Source organism: Labeo rohita, chromosome 12 (assembly GCF_022985175.1).
Source record: "Labeo rohita strain BAU-BD-2019 chromosome 12, IGBB_LRoh.1.0, whole genome shotgun sequence".
Lineage (NCBI taxonomy): Eukaryota > Metazoa > Chordata > Actinopteri > Cypriniformes > Cyprinidae > Labeo > Labeo rohita.
In genome coordinates this window covers 5,332,999-5,356,747 of record NC_066880.1, presented here as the reverse complement: position 1 = coordinate 5,356,747, position 23,749 = coordinate 5,332,999, and the positions used below count along the sequence as shown (strand labels likewise).

The 23,749-nt window shown below is 32.7% G+C and overlaps 1 protein-coding gene across 1 annotated transcript in view; it reads left to right on the top strand.

The window, feature by feature from the left end:
* The window catches only part of LOC127174275 (cadherin-12), a 191,893-nt gene that overhangs the window by 129,983 nt on the left and 38,161 nt on the right, over positions 1-23,749 (top strand). The window contains exons 5-6 of the mRNA XM_051124636.1: positions 300-467; positions 6,283-6,470. Of these exons, the coding sequence (XP_050980593.1) occupies positions 300-467; positions 6,283-6,470 (356 nt within the window). The remainder of the gene's footprint in view (positions 1-299; positions 468-6,282; positions 6,471-23,749) is intronic.

The window sequence follows — 23,749 nt, the reverse complement described above, 5'->3', positions numbered from 1 at the left end:
GAACTTCATCCATTTCCTTTTTTTGCCACTCTCAATTTTCTTATCTCAATTGTGTCTGTTATTTTAGATTACCATTCACATCCTTTTCTCAGCAGGCCTCATTCTCAGGTCTAAACCCTATTCTTCTCCTCACCTTACCCTTTTTTCTGTAATCCGATTCTCTCCACACACTGATACCTGCTTGTATTCACAGCCTCTTCATCTATATTCTCTGTCTACCTCACTGTGCCTTTATCTTCCTTTTCTCTGGTCTCTTCTTTCCATTAACGCAGTCTGGCACTCTTTCGATCTGTGTGCAGGAGTCATCAGGACAGCTCTACCCAACATGGACCGGGAGGTGAAGGAGCTCTATCAGGTCCTCATCCAGGCTAAAGACATGGGGGGACAGTTAGGGGGTCTGGCAGGGACCACCACCATCAACATCACTCTGAGTGATGTCAACGACAACCCACCCAGGTTCTCCAAAAGTAAGACACTCCATAACTGATAAACTACTAAGTTGTGTAAATTCAAATTAGTCAAAAGTTTGAATGCACCTTCTTGTTCTTTTTTCCGTATGTTTCAACAGTAAAGTTATCACAAATGGAAGTGTGGGAATTATATGCAATAAAAAAAAATATTTCATTAACACTTTTAGTTACTATAGAATTCCCATACTGCAATTTATTCCATTATTCCATTATTATTGTTCTGTTATTATTCCATATTTTCCCATATTACAGTATGGGAATTAAATAGTGATTAAAAAAATAATAATTTAATTTAATAAAATAAAATAAATTGAAATAAAGTGAAAAAGCTTAAAATGACTCAAGCTTGCTTACTTGTTCATATTAAAATATGGGAATAATATAGTGCCTAAAAAGGTAAAAAAGAAAAAAAAAGGCAAAAACTATTTAAAAATTAAATAACAAAATTAACAAAAAATTAAAATGACTTAAGCTTGCTTAACCAACTTCTCGACATGCAAGAAGCTTTTAAAACAATATGAAAAAAGTTAAATAATATATATATATATATATATATATATATATATATATATATATTATATAAAAAAAAAAAAAAAAAAAAAAAAAAAAAAAACTATTTATTATGAAAAGACTTCATATTGAAGTATGGGAATTATATAGTTGCTAAAAATGTATAGAAAAAAGAGACAAAAACCTTAAAAACTGGCTTCAATAAATTAAAATACAACAAAAAAAATAAAATAATTAGGATTTGGAAAAAAAACAAACACTTTATGACATGCAAGAAGCTTTTAAAACATTATGAAAAGAGTTCATACTGAAGTATGGGAATTATATAGTGACTAAAAATGTTAAAAAAAGACATAAAATCTATAAAACAAATGTTTTTTTTTTTTTTTAAATAAAATAAAAAAGCTTAAAATTACTATTATAGTATTATACTAATTATATAGTGACTAAAATGTTTAAAAAAGAAATAAAATAAAATAATTAAAATAAAATAAAATAAGCATCCAACCAACCAATAAAATAACCAACTTCATGACATGCAAGATGCGCTTAAAACACGAAAAGTGTTGAATTGAAATTGATATTGAAATATGGGAATTATATAGACTAAAAATGTAAAAAAATAAAATAAAAAAAATAACAAATTAAATTAAACAAATAAAAATTAAATAATTAAAAATTAAAATAATTAAAATAAAAAAAGCATAAAATGACTTAAGCTTGCTTAACCAACTTAACAGCATGCAAGAAGCTTTTAAAACATTATGAAAAGAGTTAAGAAGTTTTCTATCAGCTCTTTTTAAAATATAAAACTGTAGCTTTGTAAATAAAATGATTGCTGGCACAATTTATTCAGTCCACCAGACAAATTTAAACCATTTATGCATAAAGCTTTAGATCAAGAAGTTTTTAATATAATGAGAAACATAAATTCAGGCAAGTGTGTCTAAACCTTTGACTGGTAATGCAGCATTTTCTTTTTAAATACACATGAGAAGGCTTAAAAAGGTAATGCATTCATAAAGAAAATGCATGCCAACATTTCCTGAAAAATAAATAAATAATCTTGAATCTATAAACCTTGTTTGCATAAAGGAAGAAAGGCAGCATATTTAACAGCATCTAAAGAGTAATAGAAAAAAGAAAAAAAAAATACCATGTTTTTTTTTGTTTGTTTGTTTTTTTGAGTCTATCAACACAGTAGACATGAATTAATGAGATTTCAGAGAAACCTGAGTTTCCTAATTAAAAGCAGTCATAAAAATAGGCATTGCATCTTAGGGCCCATTCACACAGAAGACACAGAGAGACAGGCGCAACAGTCAAATACGTCCATCTAGTGCGTTTAAATAGGTAAACAATGGAAATGTAGCAGCGCAGTGGAATGGAAAGACGCATTCAGTGTGAACGGCCCCTTACCGTCCCTGTTCACAGCTTCTATCTAAGAGTCTCATATTTTATGCATTTATATACTTGTAGATTTTCCTTTGTTTATTTTTCCACTGGAATAAGACCAAGTCTTTAAACACGTACATGTGAACAAGCTCCATTTGCGCTCAGAAATTGTGAAATAGAAATCATGTTGAGTTGCAGCTATGAGCACTGGTTTCCTTGCTGTGTAAATATTGGTAATACCCTGGGAGCATAACAGATTTCCATCAGCACGTCTCAGAGGATGGCACTATGATGACTGCTGCATTCTGGGCCATGTCTCTGCCTCTCTCTCTCTTTCTTGTTGTTTGTTTTTTGGTGCACTGCACTAATGCATCTAATGACTTCTTAATTAGCTGAGGTGTTTTTTTTTGCAGGCATGGCCACTCAACACATTAGTTTTAACTAATCAGCATGATCTGTTTGTGCCTACAGTGCATGTGTCTTTACCAGTATTGGGGTAACTAACTAAAAGAAGTGATTTTAGTAACTTAAAGGAGAAGTCCACTTCCAGAACAACAATTTACAAATAATGTACTCATCCTTGTCATCCAAGATGTTCATGTCTTTCTGTCTTCAGTCGTAAAGAAATTATGTTTTTTGAGGAAAGCATTTCAGGATTTTTCTTCATATAATGGACTTCATTGGTGCCCCGATTTTGAACTTCCAAAATGTAGTTTAAATGCAGCTTCAGAGGGCTCTAAACAATCCCAGCCGAGGAAGAAGGGTCTTATCTAGCAAAGGGATCGGTCATTTAAAAAAAAAAAAAAAAAAAAAAAAAAAAAAAAAAAAATGTTTTACTTTATAAGCACAAAAGCTCGTGTAGCACAGGCTCTGGGATGCGCGTCCACGACGCAACGAAACACGTCTAAGTTCATCGTCTGTGTACTCCCGCTCAAAAATGTAGAGTATGACGAAAAACTCCATCTTATTTTCTCCTACAACTTCAGAATCATCCGACATCGTTGTACCTTTTTGTTTGTAAACAGCGTTTGACTTACTTGCACTTCCTTAGTCTTTGCGTATTCGCTTTGTAAACACTGGGTCTGTGGTTCCGCCTACAAAAAACAATTTGTTGAGTCAACTTAATGTAATTGGCCTGGCTGCCTTAAAATTTTAAGTTTAGTCAACTCAAAAAAAGTTTATTCAACTTGAAATGTTAAATTATACTAAGTGACAACTTAGATATTTGAGTTGAATCAACTTAAAATTTTAAGGCAGCTGGGTTACTTACCCATCTGTTAAACACAAATATTGTTACTTAGTACAACTTAACATTGAGTTGACTAAACTTATTTTAGTTGACTGAACTTAAAATTTTAAGGCAGCAGGGTAACAAATTATTTTAATCTGACTCAACAAATTGTGTTTTTTTATTTTTTACAGTGCACGTTCTGCGTGACCTTTCAACGTGATTCAATAGTACGTAGCGTCCAGGACGCGTATCCCAGAGCTAGCGCTGCACAAGCTTTTGTGCTTAAAAAGTATACTTTTTTTTCTGAAAAAAATGACGTATCGTTTCACTAGATAAGACCTTCTTCCTCGGCTGGGATCGTTTAGAGCCTTTTGAAGCTGCATTTAAACTACATTTTGGAAGTTTAAAATCGGGGCACCAATGTAGTCCATTATATGGAGAAAAATCCCAAAATGTTTTCCTCAAAAACCATAATTTCTTCACGACTGAAGACAGAAAGACATGAACATCTTGGATGACAAGGTGGTGTGTAAATGATTTTTTCTGGAAGTGGACTTCTCCTTTAACTACGTTTTTTGTAGCGTGGCATTAGCTAAGGTGTTCTCAAATCAGCATAGCTTTGCCAAAAACAAGCATTTTTCTAACAAAAAGCAGTGTAGTGTGAAACCAACACTTCATCACTGCTTTTGATGTCACATTTACAGCCAAGTGCATTGAGGCAGTTATCAAACGCTCTCTACAGCAATAATGTCCTCTCTAGAGTTGCCAACTTCTGAAACTGGCACAGGAGGAGGAATAATGTGGCAGAACGGATATGTTGTTTTGTAAAAGTAAATGTGCATTCAGAAATCTGAATCAGTGAACTTAAATCAGAATTGATGCTAACACACTTTCCTCGTCTTACTTAAAAATGAAAATGCACGCACCCTCAGGCCAACCAAGAGGTGGATGAGTTTATTTCTTCATCAGAAAAGATTTGAAGGAATTTAGCATTATATCACTTGCTCACCAGTGGATCCTCTGCGGTGAACGGGTGCTGTCAGAATCAGAGTCGAAACAGCTGATAGAAACATCACAATAATCCACAAGTAATCCACACTACTCCAGTCCATCTGTTAATGTCTTGTGAAGTGTGTCTGTGTGTTTGTAAGAAACAAATCCAGGCCACTTTTAACCTTAGGAGAAGTTCACTTCCAGAGCAGAATTTACAAATGATGTACTCACCCCCTTCACATCCTAAATGTTGATGTCTTTATTTCTCCAGTCATTAAGAAATTATGTTTTTTTGAGGAAAACATTTCAGGAATTTCATTTCAGGACTTTAATGGTGCCCCCGAGTTTGAACTTCCAAAATGCAGTTTAAATGCATCTTCAAAGGGCTCTAAATGATCCCAGCCAAGAAAGAAGAGTCTTATCTAGTGAAACGGTTGGTCATTTTATTAAACAAAAAATTACAATTTATATACTTTTTAACCTCAAATCATTGTCTTGTCTAGCCTTTGCACATTCACTTTGTAAACACTGGGTCGGTACTTCTACAGCAATGTAGGATGATTTTGAAGTTGGAGGAGAAAAGGAGATGGGAGTTTTTCCAACCTACCCTAACTAATTTTGTTTTTAAAAAATAACCGATCGTTTCGATAGCTAAGACCCTTCTTCCTTGGCTGGCATTGTTTAGAGCCCTTTGAGGCTGCATTTAATCTGCATTTTGGAAGTTCAAAATCACAGGCACTGTAGAAGTCCACTACATGGAGAGAAATCCTGAAATGTTTTTCTCAAAAAACATAATTTCTTATCGACTGAAGAAAGAAAGGCACAAACATCTTGGATGACAAGGGGGTGAGAAAATGATCTGTAAATTTTTGTTCTGAAAGTGAACTTCTTCTTTAAGATCCTCTATACATACTATTGCCTTCTCCAGGGAAAAGGCGTCTTTTCTGAATCAGGAGAGAAATATGCACATATCAATTACCGTTTACAAGTGAAAAGAGTCCAAAACAAAAGAGAGTTTTAAGCAATTTTGTCAGTGGATTTTAATGTGAGAGGACATCAAGATATGGACTTTTACTGGAGGAAGTGTTATGGATTATTTTGGCCAGAAGGACTGGTTTAAAACGTCTTGATGGATTTGTTTCTTACAAACACACAGTTTTTCATCTCACAAGATGTTAATTGATGAACTGGAGTGGTGTGGATTATTTGTGGATTACAGTTTATCAGCTGTTTGGACTCAGCTGTGCAGAGGATCCATTGGTGAGCAAGTAATGCTAAATTTCTCCAAATCTGTTCTGAAGAAAAAACAAAATCATCTACATCTGGAATAGTCTGAAGGGGAGCAAATTATCAATTTAAGGTGAAATCAAAACATGAAGAGTTCAGATGCAAAAGCCTCTAAATCCATCGGACGTATTTCTTTAAAATGAGCATTTCTTTCTGGCTACTTTGTATAGGTTTCTGTGTAAGTACTGGTATTTCTGCTTGGGCTGAGGCTGGAATTTAGCGAGTTTGAAGTAAAAGTATTTGATGGACATATACTATGTGTCAGGAGCATTCACCCAGTATCATCATCTCATTTTTGACCGAGATGGCTTTTAGCTCTTCAGTTACTGTTCATCTTTAAAGCAGTTTCCCCTTCACTAGTCACATGTGCTTTAAAAACACTCATTGATTCTACAGGCATCTTCCACCTGCGTGTACCGGAGTCATCAGCAGTCGGGTCAGCAGTTGGCCGAATCAAAGCTCACGATCTGGACATTGGAAAGAACGCGGAGGTGGAATACAACATCGTCCCTGGAGATGGAGGAGCCATGTTTGATATCACCACCAACGAGCACAATCAGGAGGGAATCATAATGCTTAAAAAGGTAAAGCCTCATTTACAGTACAATATGTGCTAACAGCAAATAAAGAATTAGCAGTTGATTTTTATTATTATTTGAAGGTCACATTAGAACTTTAAAAATGCAACATTTTATCAAGCCGTCATATGTTTTTTCTTTCGCAGACTTTCATTCTTAAAATATATAAATGTAACAAATCCGTAGTTTATGATGGTTTAATAAAAACTTTGATCATCAAAACAAAGAGTGATTATAAGTGAATGTCTCCTAAGGCTTGCAGTGTGACCGTAGCCTTAGTGTTACAAAAATGTCAGAACTGGGCTACATTTTCACTGTTGATGTGGTTTGTTTTTCAACTCCGTGGGATGAAGCAACCCCACTAAAGAACACGATTGGGCTAGTTTTGGATTAGTTTTGAGAAAAAAAAAATTGGGTGGATTTTGTTGTGAAAACCTGGCAACCCTGTTCGTATTGCTCTTTTGTGCAAAAACCTGAGAAATGCCATTGTGTTTAAGTTAGCATACATGTAAATCAGCCTCCCTCTAGGCCAGAATCTATCTGCATACCCGCAATCCTTCAACACTGTGTCATGACTCAGCCGTACGCTGAAAATGACAGAGATCCCATCATTCATACAACCGCAACCACATTATCAAAACATCACTCAAACACTGCAGTTAAGAGCACTTTGGGGTAATTGTGTCTGACATTAAGAACTCCCCCAAAGGTAAACTAGAACGTTCAGCTCTTCTGGAGAGTACGCAAGGTGACTTTCTTGGATTTGAATTGAGCCCGGTACTTAAACACTGGCAGCGTGACAGGACTTATTAACACGGCACACATCTCTTTATATCATCTCAGCCATGTCTTCGCCTACTGAATGAGAACAGCTTTGTCAATAAAAACAACTGCAGTGTTTCCCTGTATGGGACGGTGTGATGGGGTAATGTTACTGAAACCGCACTGCGCTGATCTCTGGAAGTGTTATTGGAGATATATGAGGGTGGGGAGTGCTAACTGTTTCCATATGTTTCCCTCTAAATGCACACAGCATGCATGACAATAACACAGTCAGGCATGCCCACGTCTTTTCCACAAGACAGCCTAGATGTCATCTGTCATGTACACACTGCTATGTTTTACGAGTGACAGCATTGTTTATTTTCAGGATTGAATCTTTATTCTTTGGAATAAAGGTTTGCATCATAGCGGTTGACTAAGTACAATATTTTACCTGGTTTAGAAGCTGTGCGCTTAAACCCAACAATTTAACCAATTTGATGTTAGCTGTTTTTGATGATACTAACTTTAGCGAAGATGGTAAAAAGTATAAATGTCATAGACCATAATTTTTTGTTATCTTCTTTCTATTCCACCTTAATATTAGAGAAACATACGTTTTTTTTTTTTTGTTTTTTTTCTTTTTTTTTTCTGTGATGCAAAGCAGAATTTTCAGTAGCCATTTCTCCACATGAGTCACATGATCCTTCAGAAATCATTCTAATATGCTGTTTTGGTACTCAGTTATTAATGGTTTTTACATATTAATAATGGTTTTTACTATTGTCAATGTTGAAAACAGTTTTAATAATAGTTTAATAATAAAAGTAGCCATTTTTGTGCTACGTTTTTCAGGATTTTTTTTTTTTTTTATAAATATCAAAGGAACAATATTTGATATATAAATCTTTTGTAACAATGTAAATGTCTTTACTTTTATTTTTAAACAAATTAAAGTGTCTGTAGAAAAAAAAATATTAATTTAATAGAATAAAATAAAATGAAGTAAATAAAATAAAAAGTAAAGTAAAAACTATTAATTTAATAAAATAAAATAAAATAAAATAAAGTAAAATAAAATAAAAAGTATATTTTGTCTTAAGCTATTCAAGATGTTTTTGGAGCTGGACTGAAATCATAATGTTATTTTGTGCTGACGTACTGTCAGGCTCTGTTAGAATCTCTCGTTGACACATCAGTTTGGATGCAGAATTGCATAAAGGAATCTAATAAATGTATGTACACAACAAAACACCACTGCAATATAAAAGAGCATCATGATTTCATTATAGCTGCCTGTCGTGTTTTCCAGAAAGCAGTGATGACTAGAGGTTACCTCCAGGAATAGAGCGTTGCACCATTTCCAGGAGTTCCCATAAAACCTGACACATGCACACTCAAAGTCACAAACACTTCTCTTATTAAATCGCTGAAGCTATAAATGCTTTCGTTGTGATTTGAAATTCTCTTTGTCAACACGCCGCATAAAGAATCACACGGGATATGGAGGCAGAGCTTAGAAAGTATGTCATAAAACAATAGGCAAGCATCAAATGATGCCATCAAAAAACAGCCGGAATATTAGTGTCAGGTCTATATTGAGCTATCGCCTATGTGTGCCTGTGAACATCTCCTGCAGTCTCACACATAATACGCCATAGTCACTGATACAAAGACAGTCACTGATACAAAGACAAATGGAACATTGCACACTAGATTAATCAGAATGAAGACTGAAATGAAAAAATATGTCATTACTGTACTGTGCAACGATAAAACTGTCAAGTGAAAATGTCATTATAATGGCATAACGACAGCTGATAGTAAAAGAATAAAATTAAGTTTTTAAAAAATATATATATATATATATATATATATATATATATATATATTATAATTTTTCTAATTTAAATTTTTGATAATATTTTATTTTATTTTATTTGATAATATTTATATTTTATTTATTATTATTAAATTAATATATATTTTAAAATATTATATTTTATCATTTTAATAAAATTAATTATTATTTTATATTTTTAATATATTACCTCTTGCTAATAAGTCATCTGTATCATTCAAGCTTCAATTTAATTTCAATTTCAGTTCAATTTATAGTGTTTTTTTTGTAATTAAATTTTATATATATATATATATATATATATATACACATATATACACATTTTATAAAGAATTAGCGAGAGATAAAATCTGCCTATTTGCTGGGTTATAAAAAAAAAATATAAAAAAAAAATGAAATTACAAATATATATTGAATTATTATTATTTTTTTATTTAATGTAAAAATGTGTTTATAATTCATTTTTTTCAAATAAAAAATATAATTTATATATGCATAGTAATTATATATATCATTTTTTAATCCAGTGAATCCCATTCAAATAGTGCGGTTTATTCATTTATTTATTTATTTTCAAAAACTTAAATAATAATAATAATAATCATTTTTATCATTCAAGCTTCAATTAAAAAATAAAAATAAAAGAATTTGGACTATTTGTATGGGATTCAATGGATTATCCAAAAAAAGGCTATTATATATAATACTGTATAGAAAAACCACAGAGTAAATGGCAAATTAGTGTTGGTCTTGTTTGTGCATTTTCCACAGCAACCGTTTCCACATCAGAACATCTGCATCTCAGTTACCATAGAAATATAGATTATTGAGCAGCAGTCTTGCAGCACTAAAGGCTAAATCTATAATATATCAGCATGCTTTTTGTTCTTCTCCTTTTCTTTTCCAGTGCACAACCTTTTTACCCCCTACTGAGGCTTGAAGAGATGGCATTATGATTTTGTTCCGTACACTTGCCTGACAGTCCAGTAGCAGTGTTCACTGCATTGTCTGTATTCTCAGGGGTTCAAGACACCAATTACAGGTGTGGACAATGTTAGAGAAATTAGCGTGGTTATTTTCTCTCCATCTTTCGATTCGTGTGTCGGTACAGCTGAGAGATAGAGAGCGAGAGATTTATTGTGGGCATGTATTGTCTCTGTTTACCCCTCAGTCTGAGTGTGTGTCGTGCCAACACAGAGACAGAATGATGCATTCTCCTCAATGGGAGGTCCAGGCAGCAATCCTGCCAGTGTGGAGATGCTGTCTCTTTCTCCACAGTGAGAGAATCAAAGCATGTGTCCTACAAGCCACAGCTCACATGAGGTGAAGAGGTTTCTGAGGGCTTTTGAGAAGTGTTTTGGCGTATCTGTGTGATGTTTATGTGTTTGATAGCAATGAGGCATGGTGACCCCTGGGTGATTTGGAACAGTGGGCAGAACAGGATTAAGTGTTTACTGCAGTTTAGCAACAGTACAATAACAAAATAACATTTCAAACACACTCACATGATGGGGATGTTCAGATTCAAAATGCTGTTCTACCTACTGTTTTGAAAGAAAATACTTTGTCATGTGCACAGTGTGCATATTTATTTTGAAATAACCAAATGATGTTCTACATTTGTTAAAAGTGTGCAGTAGACCATAATAAACACTGTAGCATATTACTGTTTGAAATGTTTTTTTGCACCATACAGCATATGCTACAGTTTAAGATGATATTTTAATAGCAGGCCATTATGCAATAGTATGCAATAGGTCTTCTAATAAAGCTAAAAAATATTGTGTATGATATATGATGATATGCTTACGCTCTGTACACAGGGCAAAACTGGTGCAAAAGTTATTTCAGGTCAAAATTGTAAAGTGTGGAAGACAATTTTCTTTGCATTGGTAGATCATAATTATGATGTGAAAAAGAGGGAAATAAATAAATAATGAAATAAGTAAAATGACATCACATATTGCTTATTAGAATCTGAAAGCAAAAAAGATAAAATAATTAAATAAATAATATAATAAAATAAAATAATTTTAAAATAAAACAAAGTTAATTATGACAAAAAAAATTCAACTTTTGTCATTACTATGACTTTTGATGTCATGATTTAAAAAAAAATACAATTAGTAAAATTGAGTGAAATTATTTCATATACACTATGAGTCAAACGTTTTTGAACAGTAAGATTTTTATTGTATTTTTTTGTAAAGAAGTCTCTTCTGCTCACTAAACCTGTATTTAAGTACTGCAAAAATAGTAAAATTTTGAAATATATTTACTAATTAAAATAACAGTTTTCTATTTAATTTATTTCTGTGATTTATATATTTGTATATATTCTTTTTTTTAACAGTAAAACTGAATATTAAAAATTATTTCTGAAGGATCATGTGATGTGTAATGATGCTAAAAATTCAGCTTTAAAGTCACAGGAATAAATTACATTTTAAAATATATTCAAATAGAAAGCAGTTATTTTAAATTGAAATATGTCACAATTTGACCTTTTTTTTGTTTTTGTTTTTGATTTTTTTTTTGCTGTTATTTTTCGATCAAATAAATGCAGACTTGATGAGTGGAAGATATTTCTTTAAAAACATTCAAACTGTTCAAAAACTTTGGTAAGACTGGTGGTGTATATATAATATTTTATTATTAAATATTATTTTTATTATTACAAAATATTACACAATAATATGTAAAATTTGCTATAGCTTTCTTCCTTTCAATTTCGAGCAAACTGCCATTACTGCCAAACTAAATTCAAAATATTTTCTAAAAAAATACTAAAATGCAATCTGAAATAACCATGGCATATTTATTCTTTTAATATAAGGAAATGCACTTCCACCAAAAAAAAAAAAAAAAAAAAAAAAAATATGATGAAGAAATCACTACATCAGAATATTGAATCATCTTAATGAAACTGGCAGGCTGATTTCAGAACCGAATACTAGCATACTTCTCTTTTAGCTTACTAGCATAGTGCTTTTACCATATCTTTCTATGGCAGAAATAGTAGTAAGCTAGTATGCAGTTCCAAATTCAGCAACAGTTTGAACTGAATCCATTTTTTGCTGAAATTCAAGCTATTGAGCATCTCTGTATTAACACTCTCATTATTGTCACATCTGCCACAAGGAGGTATTGCAAACTTGTCTAATGGCACAGTAGACAAATAAAAATGTATCAAAATCAAATTGTAATATTCACAATTTTTTGGCATCACAACTGTATAGTCAATATTCAGTACAGCGCATCTTTAGCAGTCAACAATATACACAATGCAGATGCAGTAATCTAATATTGCAATATTGTTTTTAAACTACTGAATGAAATACTAGTTTGCTTGTAAAAAGCAAAGCAATGAGTTGAAGACTATAGCAGGTGCTGGCTGACTGAATGAGATGAATGTGTGTGTCTGTGTGTAGAGAGGATCATCAAGGCTTAAGGATTCTGAGTGATTACCTGCTCTACTGTCAGCGTGAACATGGGCGGCACAGGAGATCATGAAAATGTTTAGACAACCTCTCTGCTAAAGTAGCGATTAAAGCAAACAATAGGCCCTGCCGATCCCCGCCACAATCGTGCGGAACATCCCTATTTACAATTCCTCAAGTAAACACTCGCTAACACAATAATGAGCACACACACACATATATGCAACGAGTCACGTATTCCCTTATCTTCAGTTCTCCTCAAAGGATGCTCTTGTCAGATTAAAATGCTTTGTGAATTGCAGCATATTGTCTGTCAGTAATTGTGAATGAAACGAGTGTTTTGTGATAGCAGTAATTGAAATACTAAATATAGAGGAGCTGCTTTGATGCAACAGACCTCACACGTTTCACATTTAGGGGAAACGGAGCTAGCTGTCACAATTTGTGGTGAAAATGACTCACAATAAGATGCCATGATGAGAATCTGCTATTAAATAACATTATGTGGGTTAATACTTTTTCTATTCAATTTTAATAATTAAAGTTAAAAAGAAAAACAATTAAGACAGTACTTGAAACAGCTAAATTAAAAATAATCACACAATATCAAACTACTGTTTAAAAGATAATGAAATTATAATGCAGACGAAATTAACATAAATCATGTGATATATTTAGCCCAATTAAAATATGACACCTCACCTTTACTTAAATGGATACTAATTAATATATCTAAATATTTGTCTTACTGAACCAATAATATATAAGAAAAATTATAAAAATTAAAATTATACATATAAAATATGAATATTTGTCTTACTGAACCAAAACTATATATATAATATACACACATACATGCAATTTAAAAAAAAAAAAAAAAAATATGTAATATATAAGAAAAATATTTTAGTTGTTTTATGATTTTTATTGCATAAAATTGATTACAATTTATAAATGTATAAATGTTTTAACATTATACATATAAAATAATATTATATATATTTCAAATAAATGCAGATTATCTGAACTTTCTATTCATCATTTATTCTGGTAAAAATAAATAAATAAATAAATAAATCACAGTTTCCACAAAAATATTAAGTAGCAACAACTATTTTCAACATTTATAAGAAGAAGAAATGTTAGTTATGCATCAAATCAGCATATTAGAATGATTTCTGAAATATCATGTGACATAAAATTGATGAAAAGTAGCAGTAAAACAATTACAATGTTAAAAAAATTATATTTCAAAAATATGCAGATTGTTTGAACTTTCTATTCATCATATTGTTACAGTTGCTGGTGCTGGATGGAAGACAGGATACAACGTACGAAAAAAATCTTATTTTAATTACTTTCAAGAGGAACAGGCAGGAACACAGAGCGATATCCACACACACAGAAACTCAAATCAACAATAAAGACCGACAGGGAACTCATGACAAAGACAGATTTATAAAGGCAAACTAATAATGACAGACAGGTGAACCAGATAACGTTAACAAGGACTAAACCAAAGTAGACAGATCGACGGGGGGAGACAATGGGAGAAACCAAGAATACAAACAGACAGAACTGTGACACATATATTCTGGTAAAATACTACTAATAATATTAATAAATCACAGTTTCCACAAAAATATTTAGCAGCAAAACAACTATTTTTAGAAAATAGTTTTATAATTAATATATGGATAATTAATTATAGAAACATTTTATAAGTATATTAATAATTTATAATATATATAAAAACTTTTTTAACATTGCTACTTTCGATCTATATATATATATATATATATATACACACACACACACACATATACACGTTCCATCATATATATATATATATATATATATATATATATATATATATATATTTTTTTTTTTTTTTTTTTTTACATTCTCTATATATAGAATGATTTCTGAAGGATCATGTGACACTGAAGACTGGAGGAATGATGCTGAAAATTCAGCCTTGCTGTTAGAAAAAATAAAAACTAATTAAAATTATGTTAAAACAGAAAACAGTTTTAAATTATGAAAATACGTCAGAATATTACTGTATTTTTGATCAAATAAAGGCAGCCTTGTGATCATAAGACGTTAAAAAACATTAAAAATGTTACAAACTCTTACCAAGCGCAAGCTTTTGACTGGTAGTGTGAATATGTATACACATACACATATACATAACAAAGTCAGGTTACAGTGTAATCGCGTTGGGAGCCTTATGTTTCGCACCAGTCAGCATTCTGTGCGACGGTGTGAAGCAACAACAGCCCCAAATTCCCTGTAAGTGGGTCAGCTCATGATTAGTCATCAAAAACAAATGATGTTCGTTTCTCCCATTAGTAAACAAAAGCAATTATTCTTTTAAGTTGTGAGAGAAGTCTGATCCCACAGGATCTCACCGTCTCCCACTCCCTCAGAGTTGGCAACACAACACAGAATAACAAGCCTTCTAATTATCACATAGTTCACTCAAACAAAGAAACAATGACACAATTTTAAAGATAATCTGCACTGCAGAGAGGCCAACAAAACAGAAACGTGTGAGGCAGATGGACATATCCGTGGCAGAATGAACAACGTTGGTCACTTCAGTTGCGCAAATTTCGGAAAAAATCAAGCAAAGGCTTAGGCCTCAGTCTAATGAGTCATTCCTGCAGTGTCCTACTCCAGCAGAGTTTCTCATCCCCCATTAAGTATGTCATTAATGTGCTGTTTGATCTATAAATCAGCTGAGAGTGTTCAAACTGCCACAGTCACTGGGATTTTAAAGATTCGCCACTTCAGTGATAAAAATGTAATAGCATATTCACCTGATTTGAGACCGGTTGTGAATAGGAAAGTCTTGGGTGTGAAAATCACATTGGATGGCTTTGTTTATCCATGTTTATTTCACCTTAGCACATTTTTCTCCATGTGTTTTGTTTGTGGACAGAAACATAAACTGTAGGTTTCTAACTGGAGTAAGCAGTGCCACCTATAGGTGACTCCTGGTTTATATACTGGTAAAATAAATAAAAAAGGCAAAGTTTAAAATGGAATACTAGCTTATGTCTCACTGAATGCTGCAACTATTACTAGCTATATATTTAAAATAGTGTTTTAAACAGAATACATTATCCATCCAAACATTGCATTAAATGTCAACAGAAGTTTTGAGGGCTCTTAAAAGTATGAATAGATGTTTTTTTTTTTATTATTATTGTTTTATTATGTGTGATCAGAGAATGTAAAAAACAAATGGGAATACAAGCACTAGCCAAGCAGCTGCCATTGAGATGAATGGGGATCTTGACAGTTAATGTTCACTAGGTATGATACACTTACTTGGTTTAATTTAGCGAGTGACATTTAATTATCATCTTCCGAAGAAAAATGGGTATTTTGCATTTTTAATACAATATTTTTCTAAAGTGTCTTAACATTTGGCAGTCTTGTGTTAAAAACCATGGCTTCACTTCCTGTTCATTTTTCTTGCTGGAAATGTAATGTCAAGTCAAGCACATTGTATTATGGTATAGTTTCCATATATGTGAAAAAAAAGCATATAGTGCACCATAAACATATTGCATTCTGCAGAAATTTTGCATTTTTATTTTAATATTTTGATAGTGTCTTAACATTTGGCAGTCTTACATATAAAAAGTATGTCATGCACATGAACAAAATAACATATAATGCACATTTAATTATCATCTTGCAAAGAAAAATGGGTATGTTGCATTTTTAATATAATATTTTTCTAAAGTGTCTTAACATTTGGCAGTCTTGTGTTAAAAACCATGGCTTCACTTCCTGTTCATTTTTCTTGCTGGAAATGTAATGTCAAGTCAAGAACATTGTATTATGGTACAATATTCCATGCATATGAACGGTATGCAAAATGGGTATTTTGCATTTTTTTATATAATATTTTTGTAAAGTGTCTTAACATTTGGCAGTCATGTCATGCACATAAAAAAGTATGTCATGCACATGAACAAAATAGCATATAATGTACATTTAATTTTCATCTTGCAAATAAAAAACAAACAAAAAAACAAACAAAAAAAAAAACAACAAATAGGTATTTTGCAATTTTAATACAATATTTTTGTAAAGTTTCTTAACATTTCTCGGGTTAAAAACCATGGCTTCACTTTCTGTTCATTTCTGTTCAAATGTAAGGTTAATTCAAGCACATTGTATTATGAAAGGTATGCTATGCATGTGGAAAAAAATAGCATATAGTGCACCGTATACATTTCGCATTCTGCAAAAATGTAATATTTTGTTAAATGTCTTAACATTTGGTAGTCATGTAATGCATATAAAAAGTCATGCACATGAACAAAATAGCATATAATGCACAGTACACTTACTTCTGCAGAAACAGTATGCTAGTATGCTATTTCAATCATAGCTGAGATGAATAAAATCATTTTTAGAAGCAGAAACAGCTTGTTTACATTCATGCATGCATGTGTGAATGTGAGATGTTTTGACATGACAGACAAACGTCTGTACTTAATAATATACGATAATGCATATCAAAGACTCCACAGATGTGTATGTGTGTGCGTGCAAGTAGGGATGTCAGCATGCACACCATGTGGTAAGGAAAAGGGATATAAAAAACTTTCGCTGAGAGCAGCAGTCTGAGGGAGGAGGGATGTTAGCGGTGTGTTTGTGTCGGTGCTGTGAACTGAGGTTATTAGAGGGGATATTTCATACCTCCAAATGTCAAGAATCTAAAAAACCAAAGGTGTGTTATGACACTAGGTGTGCCTGTGGATATATGCATCAAACCAGTGTGCGATATACATTTGTTCTGCCCTACTTTTGTGTTTATATCTGACTTTACCTCTTTCTAAAACCCAAAAGATCAGTTTACCTCTTTAGCATAGTGATATAACCCCATGTAAACGAAGATATCAAACATCTCAGGTGAAAAATGAATTATCGACATGGAAAACTCATTTTAGCAGTAGAGGGCTCTGCATGCTTTGCTGGCTCCAAATAGGGGGCTGTATGTGTCCTCAAATCCTGCTGTGGTTGGGATATGCTTTACCATCTATTTCCAACCAGTTCTGTTAGATGCAGAGCACACTCTGCTGTGTTTACCTCTCCAGTGATCGTTCAGTATCAAAACAATGTCAAGTTTGATGTATTGGCTAATACTCATGGAACAGTGTTGTGAGATACAGTTTATGAGTTTGGTTATGTGGTTGTGTGCTGGGATAAGAGATTCTGCTACTGATGCTGTGCAACACATGTCAATGTACAGTATTCAGTCATTTCAAGGCCAGTTCCCATTAAGGTTCTCAATTAGTGGGTCATTAACAGACTGAATTGTGGACCTTTATGGACCTTTCCAAATACATATATATGTATAAAACTTTGTTGGTAAATTATAGTTATGATATAGTAAGTCGGAAATAATGAGAGTACAAAGTACAAAAAGTAATTGATTGACAAAAAGTATTATGAGTTACAAAGTCATAATTTTAGGATAAAACGTTAAAAATATGATATACTATGTCATAATGAGGTAAGAATTTGAAATAATAAGATCATAACTAGAAGCTAAAGTTAGTGAACTAACTTTGATGTTGGCTTAGCAAAGCCAGCCTTGGTCCCCTTGGGGCAAAAGAGCCGGAGTACTTGTGTGTCCTGCATTCTTGAGCTGCCCAGCCTACTAGGCTGACAATTTGAGTAATATATGGTCAATACCATTAAAATTAAAATACCTAAATTAAAATTACATAAAAAAAAAAAAAAATAAATAAATAAAAATAAAATAAAATAAAATAATGGTCTATCAGCATTTAGGAGATTACAGTTTTTGCATACTTACTATATTGGGCTTTATTGAAGGTTATGAAAATATAAATGCATTTATATGCATTTTTTATTTAGTCACCTAAACAAAACATTTTCAAAGTCTTTGAATTGAGATCTTGAAGGATTTGCTATCCTGTGGCTCCCTCGTATGGACATCATTAGCATTACAAATGCTTAATGATTAGTTTACTGATAATATACCTACATTAAACTCAAATTTTACTGATTCTGTATCTTATTTCATGCTTTAAGAGTTTAATTTTCAACATTTTTAAGCAATGATGACTGATTATTAGGACTATGTGATTTGTTAAATGGTTATTTAACAATTATAATAAACAATATAATGAAAAAAAGTACAAGTTATCATTTTCATAATATTTTGTGTAGACACTTGTTATTTTGTTTTTTTTTAATAAAGAAGGTTTTTTATGACAAAAATTGTCATTACTAAAAATTAAACAGTAATTTCATTCCTTTTTTTTTTCAAAAGGTCAAGCACCTTCCATAAATGATGCTGTTTCCAAGGGTTTTTTAGGATTTACACTTTTATAGATTTAAAAGTAAACATTATGACATACTAAGTCATAATTATGAGATCAGAAATTAAAATTAAGAGATAAAATGTCAATTGTAACAAATTGTAACATTTTCATTATGTGGCAAAAATTGGCTTCCATACATACTAATGTCAATGTTGATAATACAATATGAGCATATAATGATGCATAGTTTGAATTATCAATTTTTGGCATTAATGACCATGCGTTGAATCAGACTCTATGGTATTTCACAAACATTCATATATACAACTCAGTAGACAGCAAATTATAAATTGAACAGGTATTTTAAATATATTTACTTTAGTATGATAAACATTTTTGGAGCTGTGTTGGGTCTTCACTGAAAGAAGAAGTCCACTTCCAGAACAACAATTTACAAATAATTTACTCACCCCCTTGTCATCCACGATGTTCATGTCTTTCTTTCTTCAGTCGTAAAGAAATTATGTTTTTTGAGGAAAACATTTCAGCATTTTTCCCCATATAATGGACTGATATGGTGCCCTGATTTTGAACTTCCAAATGTTTTCCTCAAAAAACATATTTTTTTTACGACTGAGAAAAGAAAGACATGAACATCATGGATGACAAGGGCGTGAATAAATTATTTGTAAATTGTTGTTTTGGAAGTGGACTTCTCCTTTAATGTCCAATTTAAATCTGGCTCCTAAAGCAAAACCACTTAAGATCCACTGGAACCTGTGGTTAAACATCTACTCAAGAGCACCATCCTGATGTTCTCCAAATGCTTTTATCGTCCATCCTGCAATCTTTGTATTTCCAGCTAAGAGGCTTACAGGAATATTAAAGTTATTTTCAATGTAATGTCTAGGCATTGCATTTGTGGCATGCTGCTAACTTCCACAGACAATAATTTTGCCTTGTCCACCATTTTTAATAATGCATGAAAAATGTTTTACAGTAATTCATCACTTATAATGTAAGCTACAGTTTAAGTGTTATGTTTATACTTTGAAAAATATGTGAAAAAATTATAATTCTATCATGGGTGCATTATTGTTATTAAAAAATGCATTATGCTAATTTTAACACAGTGGGTCGAATTTGTTGTCTTGTTTGGTCAACAGTGTGGTTACTGGTTGCATCATTTCCACTCTTGATTAATAATTCTGTTAAGTTGTGTTTTGTAGACAGTGTATTCTCCCGTGACTGCAACTGTCAAAACCAGCTAATAAGCAATACAAAGCACAGTTGTTTTCGGCCAACCCTCTTTTATGCAGACTACTCCTAAGAATGAGCTTTGACGCATTCAGCTTCATGAAAAAACACAATTACACTGTTACTGCAGCAAAAACTGGATAAATATAGACGTAAGGTTAAAAATATCCCAAAAAATTTTTTTCAGCCATTGTACCTCTCTGGCACATATTTGGTTGCTGCTTGAGTAATTTAGAATACAAAGCAAATTAAGTCAGCAAAAGATTCATAACGGTATAATTTTAGAAGTGCACAACTGCAGTTTCCGATACTCTCTAAAGTCATTCACTAGTTGAGTCAACTTTTTTGAGGAGCTGTGTCTTTGTGTCAGTACAAATGATCCACTGTGCATTTTTGCTAATGAAATTATCCAACAATATAACTTGTAAGATGATGTAATGTATTCATTAATGCTGATTAAATGAGCGCTTATCCACCCAACAGATCAGCAAGAGACGCAGACTTCGGTGAGGCCTGCAAGCGTTTTCTAACAAAACAACATATAATTGGGTGCTATTGTTTTACTTGCAATGCATTGAGATTTACTCAGGCACTGAGTGTCATTGTGTGGTTTTTATAATTAGTATGCAAAAGGTGCAAACATAAGTAGGCTAGAATTTTTTAATTACCTTTTTTGAATAGATTCATAAAAATATCACATTTTATGGTGCATTTCACTCCTGAAAATGTTGTGTTGCCACCACGGGAACAAATTCCAAATATATTAAAATACTTAATACTTATTTTAAATTGCAACTAGATAAAAAAAAAAGTTTGTCAAGACAAACTTTAAGCTTACTTGAGAAAGCCAGACCAGAATGTGTGAAAAAGTTTAAAAAGTTTAAAGAGTTTAAGAAGTTTTAAGAAAAAAAAGTTGCTAGCATGTTTCTAGCATGATTCAGTAAGTTGTTAGCATGTTTCTAGCATGATTAGCAAGTTGCTAGCATGTTTCTAACATATTCTGTAAGTTGCTAGGATGTTTCTAGCATGATTCAGTAAGTTGCTAGCATGTTTGTAGCATGATTAACAAGTTGCTAACATGTTTTTACATGATTAGCAAGTTACTAGCATGTTTATAGCAGGTTTCTATCATAATTAGCAAGTTGCTATCATGTTTCTAGCATCATTAACAAGTTGCTAGCATGTTTCTAGCATAATTAGCAAGATGCTAGCATGTTTCTAGCATGATTAGCAAAGTTGCTGACATGCTTCTAACATTATTAGCAGGTTGTTAGCATGTTTATAACGATTAGCAAGTAGTTAGCATGATAAACAAGTTGTCAGCATGTTTCCAGCATGTTTAACAAGTTGCTAACATGTTTCTAGCATGATTAGCAAGTTGCAAGCATGTTTTTACATGATTAGCAAGTTGCTAGCATGTTTATAGCAGGTTTCTATCATAATTAGCAAGTTGCTAGCATGTTTCTAGCATGATTAGCAAAGTTGTTGACATGCTTCTAACATTATTAGCAGGTTGTTAGCATGTTTATAACATGATTAGCAAGTAGTTAGCATGATAAACAAGTTGTCAGCATGTTTCCAGCATGTTTAACAAGTTGCTAACATGTTTCTAGCATGATTAACAAGTTGCAAACATGTTTTTACATGATTAGCAAGCTGCTAGCATGTTTATAGCAGGTTTCTATCATAATTAGCAAGTTGCTAGCATGTTTCTAGCATGATTAGCAAAGTTGTTGACATGTTTCTAACATTATTAACAGGTTGTTAGCATGTTTATAACATGATTAGCAAGTAGTTAGCATGATAAACAAGTTGCCAGCATGTTCCTAGCATGTTTAACAAGTTGCTAGCAAGTTTGTAGCATGATTAGCAAGCTGCTAGCATGTTTCTAGCATGTTTATATCATAATTAGCAAGTTGCTAGCATGTTTCTACCATGTTTAACAAGTTACTAACATGTTTCTAGCAGGATTTACAAGTTGCTAGTATGTTTTAACATGATTAGCAATCTACTAGCATGTTTCTAACATTATTAGCAGGTTGCTAGCATGTTTATAGCATGATTAGCAAGTAGTTAACATGATAAACAAGTTGCCAACATGTTTCTAGCATGTTTAACAAGTTGCTAGCATGTTTCTAGCATGATTAGCAAGCTGCTAGCATGTTTCTAACGTGATTACCAAGCTGCTAGCATGTTTCTAGCAGGATTAACAAGTTGCTAGTATGTTTTAACATGATTAGCAATCTACTAGCATGTTTCTAACATGATTAGCAAGCTGCTAGCATGTTTCTGTCATAATTAGCACGTTGCAAGCATGTTTCTAGCATGATTAGCAAGTTACTAGCATGATTCTGGTTGCTAGCCATAGATAGATAGATAAATAAGTCTTGCTTATTTGAACATTCCATCAGTGTAAGTCTATGGGATTTAATCGTCAACTTCCCTGGTGAAAAAAATATGCATATGCTGGTAGCTATGTTTTGATGCTGGGATGCTGGTTAGGTATGTTTTAATGCTGGTTTAAGCTGGTCTTTAGCTGGTTTATGCTGGTCCTTTGCTGGTTTATGCTTGTCATGTTGCTGGTCAAGGACCAGCAAAAACCAGCAAAGGACCAGCATAAACCAGCTAAAGACCAGCATAGACCAGCAAAGGACCAGCTTAGACCTGCACCAAAACCTAGCTACCAGCATATGCTGTTTTTTTCATCAGGGTTTAATCGTCATTTTTAGGAAAATCGTACGTCTGATCAGATCTGTGCCGAGTTTGTAGAGTTAAAGCTCTTAGGGTCGACAGATTTAGTCTCAGAATAATAATGATGATGATGATAATAATAATAATAATAATAATAATAATAATAATAATAAGTTTAAATAGCATTTCAGTAAGTTGGCTTTCTCAAGCCAGCTTAATAATATTTCACTATTCTGAGCTACAGCAATCAGTACCGCCACATGTAGGACATTTGCAGGAAGTGAATCCTGATTCTACGATCCACGTGTCTCATTTAATTCCAGTCTTGAAAAGAGGATGAGAAAAGTTGTGTTAGTGTAATACAGTTCCCAGCACAAACAAACCCAGCTCTTATTAAAAATGCATCATCCTGTTTTAATGTCCTAAAGAGGAAAGTGCACGAGCGAGCGAGCAAGCGAGTGAGAGTCTGACGGGCTCATGCACACACAAAAAAAACAGCCTTTCATGAAAACTCGGAGCTATTTCACAGGCCAAGGCTAACGGGCGCACTGTAACAACAAGAAGTGCACTTTTTCTGGGTGCTTCACATTGTAATCTTATTTAGATGAAGGCAAACCGCATTACACTACGAATAGCAGCGAGTAAGTTCTGCATACTAATAGGAGGGTATATTGATACCATGCAGAGAAGCCCTGAGGATTAAAGGCCTGACTTTAATAATAGCTATTGATTTCACAAAGATCTTCTTAAGTAAGAATAGAATAATGCAGTATTTGGCTGTGTGGGCAAAATGTCTGCCGGAGTTTCTATCGGTCGCCATGAATAAGCGCGCTAATGGAAATAAAAATGAACTTTACATCAAAGTGCTTTCACATCTACACCGTGAGCCGCAGCAGAAATTCACCAGAGGATGGTGACGGTGCATTTTAAAAGCCCCTTTTGGAAATAATCATG